At 44.0% G+C, this 20559-nt stretch overlaps 1 protein-coding gene across 2 annotated transcripts in view; it reads right to left on the bottom strand.

Moving 5' to 3' along the window:
- Positions 1-5561: 5561 nt before the first annotated feature.
- LBHD2 (LBH domain containing 2) overlaps positions 5562-20559 on the bottom strand; it is a 95647-nt gene continuing 80649 nt past the window's right edge. For both annotated transcript variants that reach the window (XM_088464283.1, XM_088464284.1), the window contains exon 4: positions 5562-8092. In XM_088464283.1, coding sequence (XP_088320409.1) covers positions 8022-8092 — 71 coding nt within the window. In that variant the 3' untranslated portion in view covers positions 5562-8021. The remainder of the gene's footprint in view (positions 8093-20559) is intronic.

The following is a 20559-nucleotide window of genomic DNA, read 5'->3' as shown; positions in this document are numbered from 1 at the left end:
TCACAGTCACAATTGTTCTCAAATATCTCTTCAACTCTGATAAGTTCCTGTAACTTTTACTTACACAGACACATTTATGCCGAGTTAGAGGCAAAGGGAAAAAAAAGAAGAAAATCTTACCATGTTGCAATGTAAGGGGTGCAAAGGAACCTATTTTGTTTTTATGTTTTTGCATGCAGGGTAAATACTGGCTGCTTTTACATGTAGCCCAGATTAAAATACATATTAGTTTATAAGGACCACAAGATCAAAAAGGCAGATTATCTGTATGCTGTCTGCAATGTACTATGCTTAGTGCACTCAGGGCCAGATTAAGATGTTTCCACAATGCCGATATTTACGCATTTATCAGCCGATTGTGCGTGCATCGTGGTCGTACTGCGCACACACCAAGATACCTTAGCAATGCTGATCTTAAAAGTGATTGACATTCAGGGACAGCTTTGGGGGTAGTAACGGGGAGCGGTGGCAAAAATACAGGCGTGTCGTGACCATTTTTGCGGCATGTCTCAGCATACAACTACAAAACTATACGCAGATAAATTGACACCAATGTCTCAGTTCCCGCAGCCAATCAGCGTGACTATAGGATTACTCAGATGGATGATTATCGAAGGAACTGCGATCGTCGCTGCCTGTTTGTACGCACTTGCTTGGATCTGGAAGCAGCCGGGCAGCGTCTCAATACATTTCCCAGAGGCTGCGTGCATTAGCGTATTTTCACACAGCAGCTGCGTACAGGCTCCCGGCTGCGAATGCATTAGCGTACATACAGTATGCGAATCAGGCCCTCTGTACCTTTCTACATTCCCCACCTCTGGCTCCCTTGTATTATTAGAGCTTTTAACATAATATGGGCCGTATTCAACTAGAAGCGAAAAGTCCGAGGCCTGTTTTTTCGCCGTCATCGGAGGTTTTGCCGTCGAAAAGTTATAGCGCGCGTCCCCGTTTATCCCCGTATTCAATTCAAGATCGGAGAAAATGGGACCTGGCGAAAACAAAATTGGGGGAAAAGTTCTGTCAGTTTTGGGGAAATCAGCCTGACACCCCCCCCAAAAGATGCTCTGACATAGGGGTTCACTATGGGTACCCCCGAATAGCCCTGCAAAAGCTAATTGGGGTCTCTGAATGGTCTCAATAGGTGCTGTTTAGCGTTTTTAAGAAGGTGGTGAAGAATAGCATTTAGGAGGGTTTTTTGGGGCAAAATAAGTAGTCCCATCAAATTTGGGGTACTTGAAAATGGGTGCTAGCATATTTTAAAGTTGTTAATATGAAGTTTTAAAAAATTTGAAAAATCCACCTTCCGCAACAACCTGTCATCAATAAAACACCTGGGGCATACTTGGGGACCCCCCTAAGTCTATTTCACTAGTTTAAAAGTTTGTCCCCAACTTTGTTTTTCTTTCGCCCCCAAAATTAAAGTACTTTTTCTGGGTACTTTTTTAATTTTTTTAATTTTTTTCCAGCTTGTGCTCCTCCACTAAAATCACCCATTCAATACCACAGGCAGTGGCATCTTTGAAAGGGGCACCTACTGTACCAGCACAATATGTCTATCACATGTCCTAGAATCGGGATAAAACCAGAACGTTGGCAGACAAAAATGTAACCCAAAAGTTACAACATAAACCTCAGTTCCGGCAAACTTTGTAAACCGTTACACATACAGTATAGGAGTCTATTCAGCCATCATTTGTTTACTTAAATCATGTGCAAACCTTAGTTTCCGCATGATTTACGCGTCCCAGCTATGCAGGAACGGGCAACGGAGAAGATAACGCAATTGTCTACTCCGTTACTGCGCATATTCTACAATATCGCACTGTAGAGCGCACGCCTATAGCTCTCTACAGCGCTTAATGCTTTCTGATTTTCAGTTAGCCGGAAAACCTTTAAAAAAATCCTTAATGGCTTACCTGATATAATGCCATCTGAGAATGGCATTATATAGGGAAAATCCTTATTGATGTCAAAAACTGCAGGGACAGATGGCTCCCATCCAACCACTCCCTACACCCTGCTGATGCTCCTCCCACTCTCTGCCCCTCCTTCGGTAATTACTCTGCCAGTGTTCCCAGGCGTCTAATTACAAGGCTTTGCAAAAACGCATATATATATATATATATATATATATATATATATATTGTGTGTAACAACTCACCTAATGTCCAGCACTTCCTTGTGCAGCCACAGCATGCCCTGGTGCATTACCAAGTTTTTATGTATAACCCAGTGCGTACGGGTGGCACTAAGGGTCTCAGCAATGTTATTACAATACTGCCATTGTCTGTGTATTATTAACATTGCTGAGAACCCGAGTGCCATCCATACACAATGGGGTATATATATATATATATATATATATACACAGTCAGGTCCATAAATATTGGGACATTGACAGAATTTTCATATTTTGGCCTCTATTCACCACCACAATGGTTTTGAAATGAAACAAACAAGATGTGCTCTAACTGCAGACTTTCAGATTTAATTTGAGGGTAATTACATGCAAATCAGGTGAACGGTGTAGGAATTACAATGGTTTCTATATGTGCCTCTCACTTTTAAAGGGGCCAAAAGTAATGGGACTATCAACTCAGAAGCTATTTCATGGACAGGTGTGGGCTATTCCCTCGTTATTTCTTTATCAATTAAGCAGGTAAAAGGTCTGGAGTTGATTCTAGGTGTGACGTTTGCATTTGGAATCAGTTGCTGTCAACTCTCAATATGAGATCCAAAGAGCTGTCACTATCAGTGAAGCAAGCCATCATTAGGCTGAAATATCAAAACAAACCCATCAGAGAGATAGCAAAAACATTAGGTGTGGCCAAATCAACTGTTTGGAACATTCTTAAAAAGAAAGAACGCATCGGAGAGCTCAGCAACACCAAAAGATGCGAAAGACCATGGAAAACAACTGTGGTGGATGACAGAAGAATTATTTCCCTGGTGAAGAAAAACCCCTTCACAACAGTTGGCCAAATCAAGAACACTCTCCAGGAGGTAGGTGTATATGTGTCAAAGTCAACAATCAAGAGAAGATTTCACAAGAGTGAATATAGAGGGTTCACCACAAGATGTAAACCATTGGTGAGCCACAAAAACAGGAAGACCAGATTAGAGTTTGCCAAACAACATCTAAAAAAGCCATTACAGTTCTGGAACAACATCCTATGGACAGATGAGACAAAGATCAACTTGTACCAGAGTGATGGGAAGAGAAGAATATGGAGAAGGAAAGGAACTACTCAAGATCCAAAACATACCACCTCATCAGTGAAGCATGGTGTGGTAGTGTCATGGCGTGGGCATGTATGGCTGCCAATGGAACTGGTTCCCTTGTATTTATTGATGATGTGACTGCTGACAAAAGCAGCAGAATGAATTCTGAAGTGTTTCGGGCAATATTATATGCTCATATTCAGTCAAATGCTTCAGAACTCATTGGAAGGCGCTTCACAGTGCAGATGGACAATGACCGGAAGCATACTGCAAAAGCAACCAAAGAGGTTTTTAAAGCTAAAAAGTGGAATGTTATGCAATGGCCAAGTCAATCCCCTGACCTGAATCCGATTGAGCATGCATTTCACTTGATGAAGACAAAACTGAAGGGAAAATGCCCCAAGAACAAGCAGGAACTGAAGACATTTGCAGTAGAGGCCTGGCAGAGCATCACCAGGGATTAAACCCAGCGTCTGGTGATGTCTATGCGTTACAGACTTCAGGCTGTAATTGCCTGCAAAGGATTTGCAACAAAGTATTAAAAAGTGAAAGTTAGATTTAGGATTGTTTAGTTTGTCCCATTACTTTTGGCCCCTTAAAAAGTGGGAGGCACGTATAGAAACCGTTGTAATTCCTACACCGTTCACCTGATTTGGATGTAATTACCCTCAAATTAAATCTGAAAGTCTGCAGTTAGAGCACATCTTGTTTGTTTCATTTCAAAACCATTGTGGTGGTGAATAGAGGCCAAAATATGAAAATTCTGTCAATGTCCCAATATTTATGCACCTGACTGTGTATATATATATGTGTGTGGGGGAGGGAGCAATATGAACTATAAAGCTGCATACACACACAACGATTTTGTTACCAACGATTTTATGAACGATTTTCTGTCAGATTATCTGTCAGATTTTTTAAAGTGTAATGAACGATTTTTTTGAACTACAAACGATTTTTGCATATTCCCGTACTGAAAATCGTTCAGTTGACAAGTTTGACTGAACTACAAACGTGAACGCGCATGAACGCTGATCGTTCATCATTTGACTCAGAAAGTGAACGATTTTTTCAAACGATTATCGTTAAACGATATCGTTTAACGATAATCGTTCAAAAAATCGTTGTGTGTGTACGCACCTTTATGGAGCGTACACACGGTCAGATTTGTCAGACTTGTCAGATTTGTCAGATGAACGACTGAACGATTGAACGATTTGAACGATTGAACGATTTTTGACTGCATTAAAATGAATGGAATCGTCCAAGTCTGACTGCAAACCCATCAGATGTCAGATATCGTTATCTGACAAACGGGAACGCGCATCATTGATCGTCCATCGTTCAGGCATGTCAGATATGTCAGATTTTCCTTCAGATATGAACGATTGAATGATTTTTTAAATCGTTATTGTTCAGATCTGAAGGAAAAATCTGACCGTGTGTATGCACCATAATGGAGCATACACATGGTCAGATTTGTCAGATCTGTCAGATGAACGATTGAACAATTTGATCGATTGAATAATTTTTGACTGCATTAAAATGATTGGAATCGTCCAAGTCTGACTGCAAACACATCAGATGTCAGATATCGTTATCTGACAATCGGGAACGCGCATCGTTCATCGTCCATCATTCAGGCATGTCAGATATGTCAGATTTTCCTTCAGATATGAACGATTGAATGATTTTTTAAATCGTTATTGTTCAGATCTGAAGAAAAATCTGACCGTGTGTATGCACCATAAGGCTGAAAAGTGCCGGAAAGACAACTTATGTATCGATGTTGTCTGAGAATATTCTGGCCAATATTGACACTGATGCTGAACAGAGCCCGTAATTCTGAATGTACTGTACATAGTTAGACATTTTTATTAAATGAAGGAACTATTGCACTCTGCATTCATTACCCTGGGTAAATGTGACCTATTTATGTGCCGAGAGGAACACTGATAATATAACACACAGCGCACACAACTGATTCATTTTTCGGGTTGGATTTCCAACGTCGCCTGTTATTCCATGTCACGTTAAGCCCACAGATTCCTACACGACACAATACGTTTTGTTTTTTTTCCGCCTTTATTACAGCAAGGCAAAGCTGTTCTGCTTTATTACGAATTAATTGTTGTACAAGATGTGGCATTTCATAAGCAAGTCTTTCAACCAGGGCAAAGGCTTTTTCATGCAAAGAAAACCTAATTTAAGCAGTTTCATCTCCTCCCACACGCTGGAAATGCCTTCACTTTCATATATTCATCAGCAAAACCCGGTGCAGCTGGTGATAAATCTGTCAGCCTTTTAACGCCTGACCCTGAACTAGATTTTGTTTGTTAAGAATATATTTCTTTGTAAAGGAACCAAATTTAGCACTAAAGAAATGCGCAGAGGTAATTGTTAGTTACAGACACTTTCTCTTGTCTGGCTGAAGCCTGATTGTGCAATGAAGTTTCTCCCCATTACATATAAAAGAAGTTTGAGATTTATATATATATATATATAGCTGGCTTGTCTCTGTACAGAAAGAAATGTGTATTTATAGATCATTTGATGATACATCACAGTGCTAATTTTATTGATCAACTAGAGAAAAACAAAAACGTACAGTAAAAAAAAATTTGGAGGTAAATATTTTTTTTTGTTTCAAATGTTTTTGGACTTTGGAGATGTTTATCCCTGGCGTCCAGGTAACGAGATCCAAAATAATTTAATGTAAGCATGGTGGTGCCACGTCACTTCTCAAATCCTAATATTTACACTCCATCCCAATTTTAGGACTCTTATGGAGCATACACATGGTCAGATTTTTCTTTTGAACGATTTGAACGATTTTTTTTTCAAACGATTTGAACGATTTACTCAACGATTTGAACGATATCTGAAGAGAAAGAACGATATCTGACAAATCTGACTGCAAACATGTCAGATGTCAGATATCGCTCTCTAACAAACGTGAACGCGCATCGTTCATCGTCCATGCTTGTACACATGAACGATTTTTTCATCAGATTTGAATAATTGAACGATTTTTAAAATCATTATTGTTCAAATCTGATGAAAAATCTGACCGTGTGTATGCACCATTAAAATATCCATACTGCTGAGTGCATGATCTTCCAGAATGAGACAGAAGTGTATGCATTCTATGGTATAGATTCCATAGGTGCAGAGTAGGTGTAGGACCTCAGAGCATGATTTAAGGGGGGGAGGTATTTATTAAAGCTTGGAGAGAGATCAAATTGTGAGAGATATAGGGCTTCATTTATCAACAAGTTTTAATCACTCACAACGAGTGATAAAACTCGCTGCATATGATAAATGGTGATCCAGCCAATTAGCTCGCACCTGTCATTTTTCAAACAGATGACAGTTGGGAGCTGATTGGCTGGGGCACTGTTATCATACGCAACGAGTTTTATCACTTGTTGTGAGTGATAAATCTCGTTGGTGAATAAAGGCGCATATCCACTACACGATAAAAATGAACGACTGAATGATTACGACATCGTTATTGTTTAATCGTGCAGTGAATATGCCGGCAACGACCAGAGATGCGCGCCCCCGCTGGTTGTTGTCGGCAACGGTCATCGCCTGAACATGCAGGCCAGCCTGCCATAATCGACAGGTTGTGCATGTTCGGGGATGAGGGAGGGTGCCGGCACTGAATGACATCGTTCGGTGTTGGCACAATATCCACTGCACAGGATTATGAACGACTGAACGATTACGATGTTGTAATCGTATAATCGTTCTACACTCGTGTACTGGATACGTACCATAAGGCCAGAAGTGCCAACCAAACAACTTCTAACTTTCATTTTTCAAACACAGCCTGTAAAATATAAGTTAGAATTACTGATCGGTTGGTATTTTATCTCTCACAATTTTATCTCTCTCCAAGAAACCAGGGGGCGCTAGGCAAGATACCAATTTGGGAACCCTTCTCCCCCTCTGTATTTAGATAAAATTGGATCACGGTTACCTATGCCTCTCAGTCATACCTGCCTACTCTCCTTCAGTGGCTGGCAGGCTCCTGAGAATAGAGAGGCACTCTCGGCAGCCCGAAAAAGTGGGCAAGTCTCCCAGCTGGCCGCCTAACCCTGGTCACCCCCACACACACACAAACTCGCAGCAGGAAGGGGGCGATGATGTGATTTGCGTTAACTTGCATCTGATCTGAGCATTTGCACAGCAGATTTGGGGGGATGGGGTCATAAATCATGTAAGCATTTTGAAATTTTTTTCTGTCACCAGCATTAATATATATTATGTCACATCTTAAATGAAAAGTATACATTTCTATAGATTCCTAAAATGAAAAGCTATTTACAAGCAAAGCAGAATTTTCCGAGTTCTAAAGCCCTAGATTATATTATGACAACACGTAAAGATATTTCAAATTATAATTTTTTTTAATTTAGGCAGCAGGGAATTCAAGGCATGTGCAATTCCATTAAGGGATTTAAACACTGCGCAAAGCCCTGATCAATTCCTTTTTATTAGTTGTTGCCTATTCACCGGCACTTGGCTGAGACAGTAAGAGCTGGAATCTCCTGGTCACGAGTAAGCTAGCTAAAAACTCTGATCCTAAACTAGGAGGAACTACGCAGAATGGACTGTGCCAGAGTCCCAGAAGCCTGAAGGAACAGTTCAGTGTAGTCCCAACTGTTGTTCCTAAGCGCTAACTACTCCACTGATAATTAATGGCTGATACTCTGTTCTACTAATGCTCTGATAAAGCATTTTCTCACGTGGAAGAGAACTTTAAAAAAAACCCCAGACAATATTTAAAGCTTTTAATTAGTAGAGTTTCCACCCGCCCTGTATCCGGCGTGATGTTCTTCTTCATGGCTCGAACGCGTGGCACCTGTAATACAACGGGAGAATTTTATTATTACAACGATTTATAACCAGATCTTATTTGACGTCTGTAATATTGTGCTACCTACTGTTGTTGTTGCTGTTTTTGTTTTTTAAACATGAAGATGTACATTCACATTAGAAACATTTTTGTTTTTAGATTGTTTCATTTTTTCTATTTTCCCTTTTAAAATTTCAAGTGTAATCAACATAAAAAAAAAACAACTTTTTTTGGGGGGGGGGGGGCAAAAATTTTACTCTACATTTTAATAAAAGAAAGGACCAGTGTTTGGGGGTGACTCATGGTTTACAGTACACATGCTCATTATCTCAACGTAAGATACCTGTAGAATATACAGAGCAGTCTGGTCATGACGATTTGCGCTTGGAACACCGCACAAGCAAGGTCATACTGAAAAGCCGACCAAATGCTCATCATGAAATGAATGAATGTTAATTTCCCACTGCCAAATGCACAATAGTTTCCACGACAAACACAAGATATTTCTGAATCTCTGTACTGCTATGTGACATGTAATGTACAAGGGTTCAAAAACATTTTGCACTCATTATTTAAAACATGGACATACAGACAAGCAGGAGATGAAGTGTTCTGGGTTAGAACATCCTGTAGCGATAAATATTAACAGCTCAGCTAATTATTGCATGTCCGTGTGCAGGCGAGATCAAGGTTTAAGTGATGGTGTTAAGCCGGGTACACACTAGACGACATTTTAAACTAATTTGCCAATAACAACCATTCGTTATGACAAATTCGTCCAGTGTGTACGTGCTATGTCACTGGCGATGCGCGCTCCGGCGCGTCGTTGGTGACATCGTACGGCGGGCCTGCATGCAGGTCCAACGGGCGTTATCGTCAGCAGGGGGGCCACGCTGCCGAATGCAGAATAGCCCCCGCCATCGCTTCTGGCATCGGGAAGTGTGTATGCACTTGACGATGCCGGCACCCGGCCGGGTCCAGTTGCTATCGAGGTAAGTACACATTAGACATTGTCTAGTGTGTACCCGGCTTTAGTCAGTGATAGGCCTCTACCTTTGGCCTCCACCTCCTTCCTGCTTCATTAGCAGGTTTGTTTGCTGTGGCTAGTAACACCTGTTCAAACTGTCTGTTAAAATGTTATTACAGATAGGCTTTTTCTTCTATTAAATGTATTGTTTTAACTTATTAGTGTCCATGCGGGCCCTGAAGTGTATTGTGTTGTCTGTGACTGGTTTAAGCCAATATATAGTGGTTTCAAATGGCTAAACTGTAATAACAGCCATTCTAGCATAACGCTCGGGACTTCGCTTACGGAGTGCACCACGAAACACCTTAGATTTGCAGCTTACATCGATGTACATGACTCTCTCCGCTCTTGGGGGGGGGGGGGTGGCACTGCAAATTAGCAGTGCATCTAGGCGTGCAGAGAGGTGGCAAAAATTGTAATAACATACAAAGGGTGTGAAGCTGGGATGGGAATAAAGCAAGAAAGCCAGTAACTGTGCACCGTGGTAAAACACTGTTGCAATGCAGGTGGGGCAGATTTAAAATGTGCAGAGAGCTATAGATATAAGAGGGATGTGTCCAAACCAGAGCTGAAACTAGACATTTTGGTGTCCTGTGTGGAAAAGAGCAGCTTGGAAAATCTGACAGCTTCGCAAACCCCCATAGAAACCTATGGGAGTTGCCGCTGCTGTCAGAACTGGAGGGACCTCAGCAGATATCAGATATATTGATAATGAAATTGTGGGAAGTGAGGTTATGCGGGAGGGTGGGAAGATGATCAGCTCAGTCTTAGGCACAGGCTGATATGTACCAGTGGGGGGCAAGCAGAGCTCTAACGGAAGAGCAGTGAGTCAGGGGATCAACTGTCACACTGCACCTGCACCGACAGTTACTCATTTCCTCCAAGCACATTTTCATATGCCATGGTCTCCAATGTTGGTCTGTAGACATTTCTGCTCGGCAATGATTTCTGCTCTGCACTGATTTCTGTTCTGCAGTGATTTCTGAAACCACAGTGATTTGGAAAGCTATACTGATTTCTGTCCTGTAAGTCACTTGTAAAAACTTGTTGCGTATGATAAATGGTGCTCCAGCCAATCAGCTCCCAACTGTCATTTTCCAAACAGATGACAATTGGGAGCTGATTGGCTGGAGCACCTTTATCATACGCGATGAGTTTCATCTCTCATTGCATATGATAAAACTCATTGACAAATGAGGCCCCTTTTGTGTGGTATGTGCATAAGTATTTGAGCCCCGGATTTCCTCTGCCTATGCTCGTCCTGAGGAGTCTGTGTACTAGATAAAGTGGATGGAGATAAAGTACCAACCAATCAGCTCCTAACTATAATTTTTCAAACACAGCCTGTAAGGTGACAATTAGGAGCTGATTGCTTGGTAGTTTCCCCATCCACTTTATCTCTCTCCCATGCTTAGTACATAGACCCCTGCGTCATAATTTGTCTTGTGACTCAGTAGTCCTCTCCTTTTACACACTGATCTGTGATCTAATCTGCATTTTGGACAATTATATGACTCACACAACGCATTATTAGTTAATATGTTCTATGAATGAAGGCATGGTCTTTGGGGGCTTATAATCATTCGATGTTAGTATACCTGATGAAGAAAATGTATTACATGCAGTTCACATAATTTAGGAATTTTGCAGTGTCTTGAATAAGCTGCTGTTGATCACATTGCAGGAAAAGATGTCACTTTTATCCAAACAATATGCGTTTTGTGTGTTTTTCACTTAATAAGGACATTTTAAGATGTCTCATTGGTTTCTAATCCATTTACACAAAGCTCATAAGATTAGATGTCATAAAACATCTTGATTCCATGAAAAATAAATAAATGCACGCACACACATATCACATAGGGGGTGATTCCATCCATCCAATTCCTTCCTTGCAAACATGCAAATGCAGCAGGGGGTGTATGACACACCCTGCTGCATTTGTGAACCAAGCACTGCACCGAGGTCGCAGGCTGGGATAACCACTGCGACCATCGTTCGCGATGCTGGACAGTGTCGGGCCGCTGGCAAGCTAAGTAAGCCTCAGCTTGCTCAGGCTGTCTGGCTTGTGAGGCCAGGAAACTGCGTCCGTGGACGCAGCCCCTGCCCTTGCCACCCCGCGAAAAACGTGGCGGACACGCCCCCATTTTCGGGAACCCCGGCTATCCTCGCCCCTAGACCCCTCCTTAGATGCCTCAGAGGATAGAAGGGGCTGCGTGCGATCACGCAGGACCTGTTATGCACATTCGCAGAACGAGTCCAGATAATCGGGAATCTACGTTCAGCTGAATTAGGCCCATAGCTTCCATAGGGTGACAATCACAGCACTCACCTGGCCACCAATCTGTCAGCTCACTCTCACTCACTCTCACACTGACGCTGTCTGTGCAACTTGCTATGAATATGCGAACTTGAATCTGCCTGCCATCCTGCTGCAGCCACCGCCAACGGCTCCTCGCTCGGCGCTGTGGCTACACCCAATGGTGGAGGCCAGAAGGCGGAGATCCTGAGCACCGTGACCGGACTGCAGAGAAGGAAGAGCCGGGCGCACCCCTGGTAACAACATCACAGTGGGCACCAGCCAAATGGAGATCACGATGGCGGCCGGTTCTTCCCCAGGGCATCCTGCTCTCTCTGCGGCTGCACCAGCTGCACCGCCCTAGGGATGGAATTGGGTAGAAAACCTTCTGGATGTTATGTGGGAGTTGTGAACGGTGATAAGCTGCCTGAGAGGGTGAGTTCTCCCTGGGAACGCTTGAAGGAAAGTCTTGATGAGAGACGCAGACATTGTGCAGAATGTAGGGGTGAAGCCGGGAGATATTTATTGATAAGCAAAGAGATGTAAATTGGTGTAGTTTAGTTGAGAGCCTTCTATATATGCAGAAGTATTTTATATTTCATTTGGTAGATTACAGGTAACCAGTGTACGGAGTGACAGAGTACAGCAGCAGTAGTAGGATGATTTGTGCGGGAATGAGAATGTAGGGGTGACAGTGTTTATGGGGTGACAAGTAAGGCGGCTGTTAATGCGGGAAATAATGATTACATGAACACTATGAACATCTATTCCAATAATCTGCAGTACCCGGCATAACGGTAAATTAAGAAGTTCAAATCATGTCTGAGTGGAGCCAAACTTTAATGAATGTGCTGTATATTTTGCAAATCTTCTTTCTCTTTTTTTAGTAAAGGGGGACATGACTTTTCTGACAAGTGAGACTAACCAGCACTCAGACTGTTACTGCATGTTTTAATATAGTTCTAGATATAAATCGAAGGCATTACCTGACCTGCCAAACCTCCCACAGCAGATGTCAGTGATAGAGGCCTGTGACACCTCTCAGAGATACCAGCAAAGCCTGTCTCAGACATTATAATAAAGAAATAATGTATTACTATTCCCCAAATAACAGGTTGTAATAGAAAAGAGACAGGGGGCGGGATGTACTAAGGATCGCATTGTGGATGCAATACATACCGACGTTAACAATGAAGGAATGCACCTAGAAATCTCCCGATAAGAGCTGTCCTTTGTGATAGAAGATGGCATTACACAGCGAGTCTAAGATCCATTCCGGAGCTTGGTACATATGAGAAATGCAGCCATTCCGAAACTGCCAGTTCTCAGATCTGTACCCGCATTTTTTGTTTAGTAAATCCCACCCTGGGTGTTTTGGTACCTAACATTACTACAACCCTAAAGATAAATATTTTGCAAGACAAACACAGCTCAACTTGCTTGAGGCATACAGGGGTCTCAAGGTGCGTACACACTAGACGATATGCTCGCTGAGCGATATCGTCTAGTGTGTCCTCGGCAGGCTGTGCTCAATGTCGTTCAGCGCCGGGCTCTCTTCCCCCATTCCCCAACATGCAGCAACCTGACGAGGTCGTCAGATTGTGCTGCATGTTCAGGCGATGGACAATGTCATAAACGACCAGCGGGAGTGCGCATCGCTGGTCGTTTCCGACATAAAAGTGCACGATTTGTGCACGATCACTGAGCGATTGCACGATTACGATGTCGTAATCGTGCAGTCACTCAGTAATATCGCCCAGTGTGTACCAACCATTAAACTGTGCAGCTGATATATATGACCACTACCAATCAACCACATCAGGGAGCAGATGGGTCATACATTTGTCCATGATCCAGGTCTTCAGGTGTGACACCAAAACAACCAGATCACTACGTATGTAAGAGACCCTGGGCACCTACTTATTATTTGAAGGAAAAGGATTAGGCACTGTAGGTTCTTTACAAACCACTCAGTCTACACAGGGGCCCATTTATCAATTAGTTTTAATACTCGTTGTGTACGATAATGGTGCTCCAGCCAATCAGCTCCCAACTGTCATCTAATTGAAAAATGACAGTTGGGAGCTGATTAGCTGGAGCACCATATGCAAAGAGTTTTTAAACTCGTTGATAAATGGGGCCCCAAATTCAGCAATTTAAGTTCTTATTTTAAATTTAAGTATTGATTGTGAATTTTAGTTCTGATTGTGAATTTAAGTTTTGATTGTGAATTTAATTTCCCATTGTGGAATTAAGGGCCTGATTCAGAGCCGGACGCAATTAGCGCTCGCTCGTCCAAAAAATAGGGGTGGCTATTCAAATGAACCGTTCGCTCTTTGCGTTCTGTTCACGCCTCTAGGTCTGAACGAGCGAACAAAACTTGCGGTCGTTTTGTGGATAAATACGCCCCATGGCCGCTCGCATCCTACGTCATGTCCGCTATTTATTAGATTAATCGAGTACATCGACCAGCGTATGAACTGCTCGCTATTCTTGTGGTTGGTTTTGCTACCACAATCTTGCGAGCAGTTCTGGCTATAAAATAACACATCCATAAAACGCCCGTTTTGACCTTTAAGCACGCCTGCGTTCGGATCTCCACTCCCCGTTTTCAAGCACCTTCCCCTGTTACCACCCACATACGCCTCTTTCTGTCACTCAAAATAGCAGGCATTCGCTATTTAGCGAACAAACGATTTTCGGCCGCACTGACTGGTTCGCGCATGCGCATTACGATCCGTACGCATGCGCAGTTGGGCAAACATCGCTCAGAACGAGCGTACTGCCGCTTACGAGCGGCTCTGAATCAGGCCCTAAGTTCTGCTTTTGAATTTAAGTTCTGCAATGTTACAGACAGCTACAGCATGTCAGACATTGTTACCCAAATACTATTCTTTCAAACAATAATGAAATAATGTAATTTTTTGCTCCTAAAATGTATAACATTAAAGGGAATGTTACCCTATGCTTTTTTTTTAGTAATATAATTATTAATTTATCTTTTCATTTGCCTAATTTAAAGCATACTGATGTAGTAAAAATAATCTTGCTACAGGACTTTACCTACTTTTTACGATGGTGCTGGTAGATGCTTTTTGATAATTGCAACATTCAGTCCAATGGGGCTGGGATGTGAATAATTCACTATTCTCTGGACATCGATGTGTAATATGGGGAATGTAGTTTCAATCCTGGCTGTCGGGATTCCGACACCAGTCAGAATCCTGGCGGGTGCATCCCGGCGGTAAGTAGTGGGGTTAGCGGGAGGGTTAGGCACTTGGCAGGAGGCTTGGGGTTAGGCACTGACGGGGGAGGGGTTAGTTTTATGCTGCATGGGGGGAGGTTAGGTTTAGGCACTAGGGGAGCGGGTTAGGTTGTCGGGATGCCGGTGTTGGGATTATGACCGCCAGTGTCCCGAGAGTCGGCATCTCGTACCCAACCCGTACTATGGTAGTGTTAATATTACTGTCCCTCTTAATCCAGCAACCGAAACAGCTGAAGATGAGTCAACTTTGAAAAGTGTTGCTTAGTATAGTTACCCCTCCGAGCTGACAGCGTGACTTCCATGGACTTTCTCTGTAATGCTAAACATCAATAATAAGACTAATGTGATTAAGGAGATTTAAATCAATCGATTTTCTAGCCCCTCCGGAGCTTCTGTACTTTTTGATACTATGTAGCTAACTACATTGGAATAAAAGCAATCCATGGCTGCCGTGTAAATAAGTATAGGGCACACACAGGTCTGTGTGTTTATCAATGTCTCCGTAGTTTATATTTTCAGTTATATCTCCCACAGAACTCCGTCTCTGTCCTCCTGACTGTCCTATCTATCTCTCTCTCTCTCTCTCTCTCTCTCTCTCTCTCTCTCTCTCTCTCTCTCTCTATATATATATATATATATATCTCACCAGCTCACCCTAGGGAGCCAGCCCTCCAGGTTAGCAATGGGCTGTGAGCAAAGCTGCAAAATAATGTAATTCTTCTACTTAAGCTCTGAAATAGAGAAAACAACAACAAAACTAGAAACTTAATGTAAAGGGACAAGATAGTAATGCAATACATATATATATATTTAAAAAAAATAGCAAGCTATGAATTTATAATTAATAATGGGGAGGAATGCTGGTCGTATTAAAAGGTAAAAGCAAGTAGACTGTTCTGCTCTGAGGCTTTGCTGTACCTCTGGCCGGCAATATAACCCCTGTTGCTCATGTTAATTAATTTGATGTAGAGAAATAAGGTCAATTGTGTGGACTCATTTATACCCATCAGTCATAACAGTAAAACCATCTGCCTAATATTGTGTTGGTCCCCCTCGTACCGTCAAAACAGCTCTGACCCATCTAGGGATGGTCTCCACAAGACCTCTGAAGGTGACCTGTGGCATCTGGCACCAAGACGTTAGCAGTAGATCCTTTAAGTCCTGTACGTTGTGAGGTTGGGGCCTCCATAGGTCGGACTTGTTTTTCCAGCACATCCCACAGATGCTCGATCAGATTGAGATCTGCGGAATTTGGAGGCCAAGTCAACACCTTGATCTCCTTATGCCTGAATCAGTATGGATCGCAACTGCGATCGCAATAGCGATTGCGCGCGCTTTCTCACTGCGAAGATATGCTAGTGTCTGCGATTGCTATTCCATACGCAGCCTAACATAAGGACACCCACCTTATCTTACACACATAATATTAATACTAATACTTAGCAAGACTGCAAAACCATCGGTAACAGTGAGTACCATCGCAGCCTCACGCACACATGCACAAGATCTGACCTTACTCAGGAATTGCTAACCTCGTTGCACGCAGTGAGTACACAAGCTGCGGGTGGCATCGCAGTGGCTAATTTATGCACATCCCTGCAACAGCATTCAAATGCACTGGCACGCCTGCGTTTTGACGCTCCCCCCGTCACCACCCCCAAACGGTACCTCTTGTCAATCACTCTGCGATGAGTCTGCGTAGTCACTGCAATCGCAGTCCTGATCGCAGTGGAGCGTTCGCGCACGCGCACTGTGATGCATACGCATGTGCGGAACACTCCAATCGGCCGACTGCGTGCGTAATCGCAGTTACGATCTCTGCTGAATCAGGCCCCTTGTCATGTTCCTCAAACCAATTCTGAACAATGTTTGCGGTGTGGCAGGGGGCATTATCCTGCTGAGAGAGGCCACTGCCATCAGGGAATACTGTTGCCATGAAGGGGTGCACTTGGTCTGCAACAATGTTTACGTAGGTGGCATGTGTCAAAGTAACATCCACATGAATGGCAGTACCCACAGTTTCCCAGCAGAACATTGCTCAGGGCACCACACCGCCTCTGCCGCCTTGCCTTCCTCCCATAGTGCATCCTGCTGCCATCTCTTACCAAGGTAAACGACGCACACGCACCCAATCATACACATGTAAAGGAAAACACAATTCATCAGACCAATTCATGGCTCAGATGTTGGGAGATAAGCCTGAAAGCGGGACCTGCCAAAAAGCCCCCACCCACAGCACCAGATTGGACAAGTAATACCAGGCTAATGCGAAAGATTCTTCTTATTGGTGATCTGGACACACCCACAGCCATTGCTGTACAGGACTGGCTGCAAACTACATTATGGGAGTAGAGGAGCATGATGCTAGGCACAAAGCTGGGCGACAGCACACATGTGCAGGAGGAACACGCAAAGGAGAATTGATGAGGGAAAAAGCAGACACTGGCTTGCCATTCTAGCAGTTGCAAGACGTTGGAAGGTAAGTTGGCGTATGGGCAGCTTGTGAAAACTTGGCCCCTCTATACACTAGGCATGTCGCTGGAAGGGCAAGGTCATGCGTCTTGGGGTGCATGGTCGAACCTCCCTGTTAGGCCCTTTGTGTCTGATTTCACCCCACAAACACACCCTGGCACCAACCATCATAGCAATTCAAGGGATCAGAGGGGTGTTGCGGGCAACCTAGGGTTTGGAAGAGCTGGGGATGCCCCCGAATGTGCCTGCTTGGTTTTGACGTAAGTTTGCAGGGGTAGGGGACATTCTATGCTGTAGGGGGCATCAGGCGAAGTAATCAGTACAGGGGAGTGGGCTTATAAACCCTTCAGAAACCTTCCTGTCCTTAATGCTTTAGGAGTAAAAGCCAGCCTGCAGAGACATGTGTTTCCAGACATATATCTGGAGCAGGGATGATTCAGCTCTACTCAAACAAAACGTACAAACTCCCCCACACAGTACATTCAAGGTTTAGTCTTTGCAAATTATGATCATGCAAATCAAGTTTGCACGAGACACATACCACAAATCTATGTCAATAAAAATAAAGACTGATAGCTGATCTCTCCTGCAAAACAGTCCAGGGATCCAGGGCACGGAGAGGTCAACAGCCTGTGCTGGCAGCCACCTATAGACCCGATTCCGAGATGGACGCAAACAGCACAGCCACTGTGTCTTTTGCACACAACGGTTGAGCTAAAATATGCTAATGTAGCAGGCGCCATCTAGTATAAAAATATATATCAGAACTGAGGGCTGCCTCTGAAGATGCTTCGGATCTAGGGCCTAATTCAGAGATCTTCATGTACATCTCCGCTGTTTGTGCAGATCTCGCCCTGCGATTGCTGCTTGCAGCGCCCTGGACGCTGCAAGCTGATCGACAACCTGCAGGCATTCTGGGGTGCAGCCGTTTTGTGGGAGCACCTAGGATGGTGCAGCAGAGATGAGGCAGCCATTTTGTGGGAGCACCTAGGATGGTGCAGCAGAGATGAGGCAGCAATTTTGTGGGAGCACCTAGAATGGTGCAGCAGAGATGAGGCAGCCATTCTTAGTAACCATAGGCTCCCTCAGGTGGCAGTTGCTTCAATAGTTGCAATGTAGAAGCCTGGCTCCACCTCAGAATGCCTGCAGCCTGTCTATCTCCTGGGTCGGGTATGGGGTCCCGACGGTCAGGATGCCGACAGTCAGAATCCCAGCAGATTTCTGTAAGTATTACATCCCTTACAGTAACACTCCCCCCCCTGCAGCCTAACCCTAACCCTGCCGCTAGAGGTGCACTGGGTGCCGGAGTGCAGGAGGTGAAAAACGAGCTGACTCGCGGTGGCTTGGGGGCTGTAGATTCAGAAAACAGCCATCCAAAAATGGCCGCCGCCAAGGAAGAGACAGATGCTAGAGGTCCTTACTGGACCTCTAGTGTCTGTCTCCTCCTTGGCGGTGGACATTTTTGGATGGCTGCTTTCTGCAGATTCCATGCGGACTAGCCGTCCGCATGGACTCTGCTAAAAATGGCCATCCAAAAATGGCCGCCGCCAAGGAGAAGATAGATGCTAGGGATCCTATTGGACCTCTAGTTTCTGTTTGGCCAGCGCAATGCAAAGCATTCCCAGAAGTGACGGGAGAAGATGCTGAAAGCTGCATCTTCTCCTGGGAAACCCCATAGCAACAAGCATAAAACCCATAGCAACGAGCATGAAACCCCCTGGCAATAAGCATGAAACCACCTGGCAACAAGCATGAAACCCCCTGGCAACGAGTATGAAAACCCCTAGCAAGGAGCTTACCTCCCAACATGACTCTCTCCAGGAGGGACACAATGCTCTGGTCCTGGACTTCTCTGGTAATTTATGATTGGTGGCGGCTCCAGAGGTGAGGTTGCAGTACAGTCCAAAATTCAAATAGGGGAGTCACACCAACTGCCAGGGAGTCCCATCCAGTGATGTTTAGCAGTGTGTGAAGTGACAGTTGGTGAGGCTCCTCTATTTGAAATTTGAACTGCGCTGCAGCCCCACCTCTTACCAGGGAAGTCCAGGACTAGAGCATTGTGTCCCTCCTGGAGAGAGTCATGTTGGGAGGTATGAAGGAGCATGAAACCCCAGACAATGAAACCCCCTGGCAATGAATTTGTAATACCTGGCAACAAGCATAAACCCCATAGCAACGAGCATGTAACCCCTGGCAACTAGCATAAACCCCATAGCAATAGGCATAAACCCCATAGCAACGAGCATAAACCCCATAGCAATGAACATGAAACCCCCTGGCAACAAGCATGAAACCCCCTGGCAACAAGCATTGAATTTTAAAGTAATTAGAAATCTTACTGTGGGGCATAAAATGGTGTCGGGCAAATATGTAAGTGGCACTTTGGTAATAGGCATTACAGTGTGTGGCATAATGTGTAATGGGCATTATGATGTGTGGAATAATGTAAGTCACTATACCAGGGATGTCTGAGTAATGCACTGCCTTATGGAGGAGCAAGGACAAAATCCAGGTACGGGAAGGGAGGGAGCGCAAAATTGCTGCCTTGCACCGGGTGACAGATATCCTAGTTTTGGCCCTGCCTCCCGTCCCATAGCCTAACCCTAACTCTTCCCTCCCAGAACCTAACCCTAACCCTAACCCTCCCCCTGACCCTAATACTTACCTTTGTAGTCTGTCGAGATTCTGACAGTTAGGATGCCGCTGTCGGTATTGTGAATGTATTGCTCTCCCAGGAAGGAGAGCAAGGTCGCGGCCACCAAAATGAGGGGGGAAGGTCTCAGATCTTCACCCTGGGGAGGAGAGGGAGGTAGTGGCCACCTCCCTCGATCCACCACTGGTAAAGACAAGACCCTTTTCTATGCTTCATGCTACCAAAACTCTCAGCCAGTATCTCATTATTTCCCATCTTGACTACTACAACAACGACCTCCTGTCTGACCTCCATCCCTCCCATTTCCAATTGAGCATCAACCCTGCAGTAATTTTGTTAAGGGCCACGATGGCAATAGTATGATCCAGAATCCATGTTCAGCACTTTGCATATGTTGTTTAGTCAACAACGCTGCATGTTCAGACTGGGTTTAAGGCACATGGGAAGCAACGCGATCTGAGGTGTACATACTGTACATTATAAAGTGATAATAGTGTATTTACTTCTCAGAATAGCCTGAGTTCCTTAGAAGGACAAATTGATTTGCATGGACAAACTAATAACTGCACAAGTGCAGGAAGTACTGTAAATGGTAACTAGCTAAAGTACACTCAACTTAATCCAGCGTGAAGCTGTTGATTGCTATCTTGCTGCATCTGCCAAGGGACAGAGGGAGGAGAGTAATGTTCTACAAATCCCTACAGAGAAAGGGGGAGGTCAGTAAAGCCTAGTGCAATATCAATTTTTTTTCTACCTT

Source organism: Taudactylus pleione, unplaced genomic scaffold (assembly GCF_031769625.1).
Source record: "Taudactylus pleione unplaced genomic scaffold, aTauple2 ptg001628l, whole genome shotgun sequence".
Classification (NCBI taxonomy): Eukaryota; Metazoa; Chordata; class Amphibia; order Anura; family Myobatrachidae; genus Taudactylus; species Taudactylus pleione.
The sequence above is the reverse complement of the archived record's forward strand: the minus strand, read 5'-3'. Positions and strand labels throughout refer to the sequence as shown.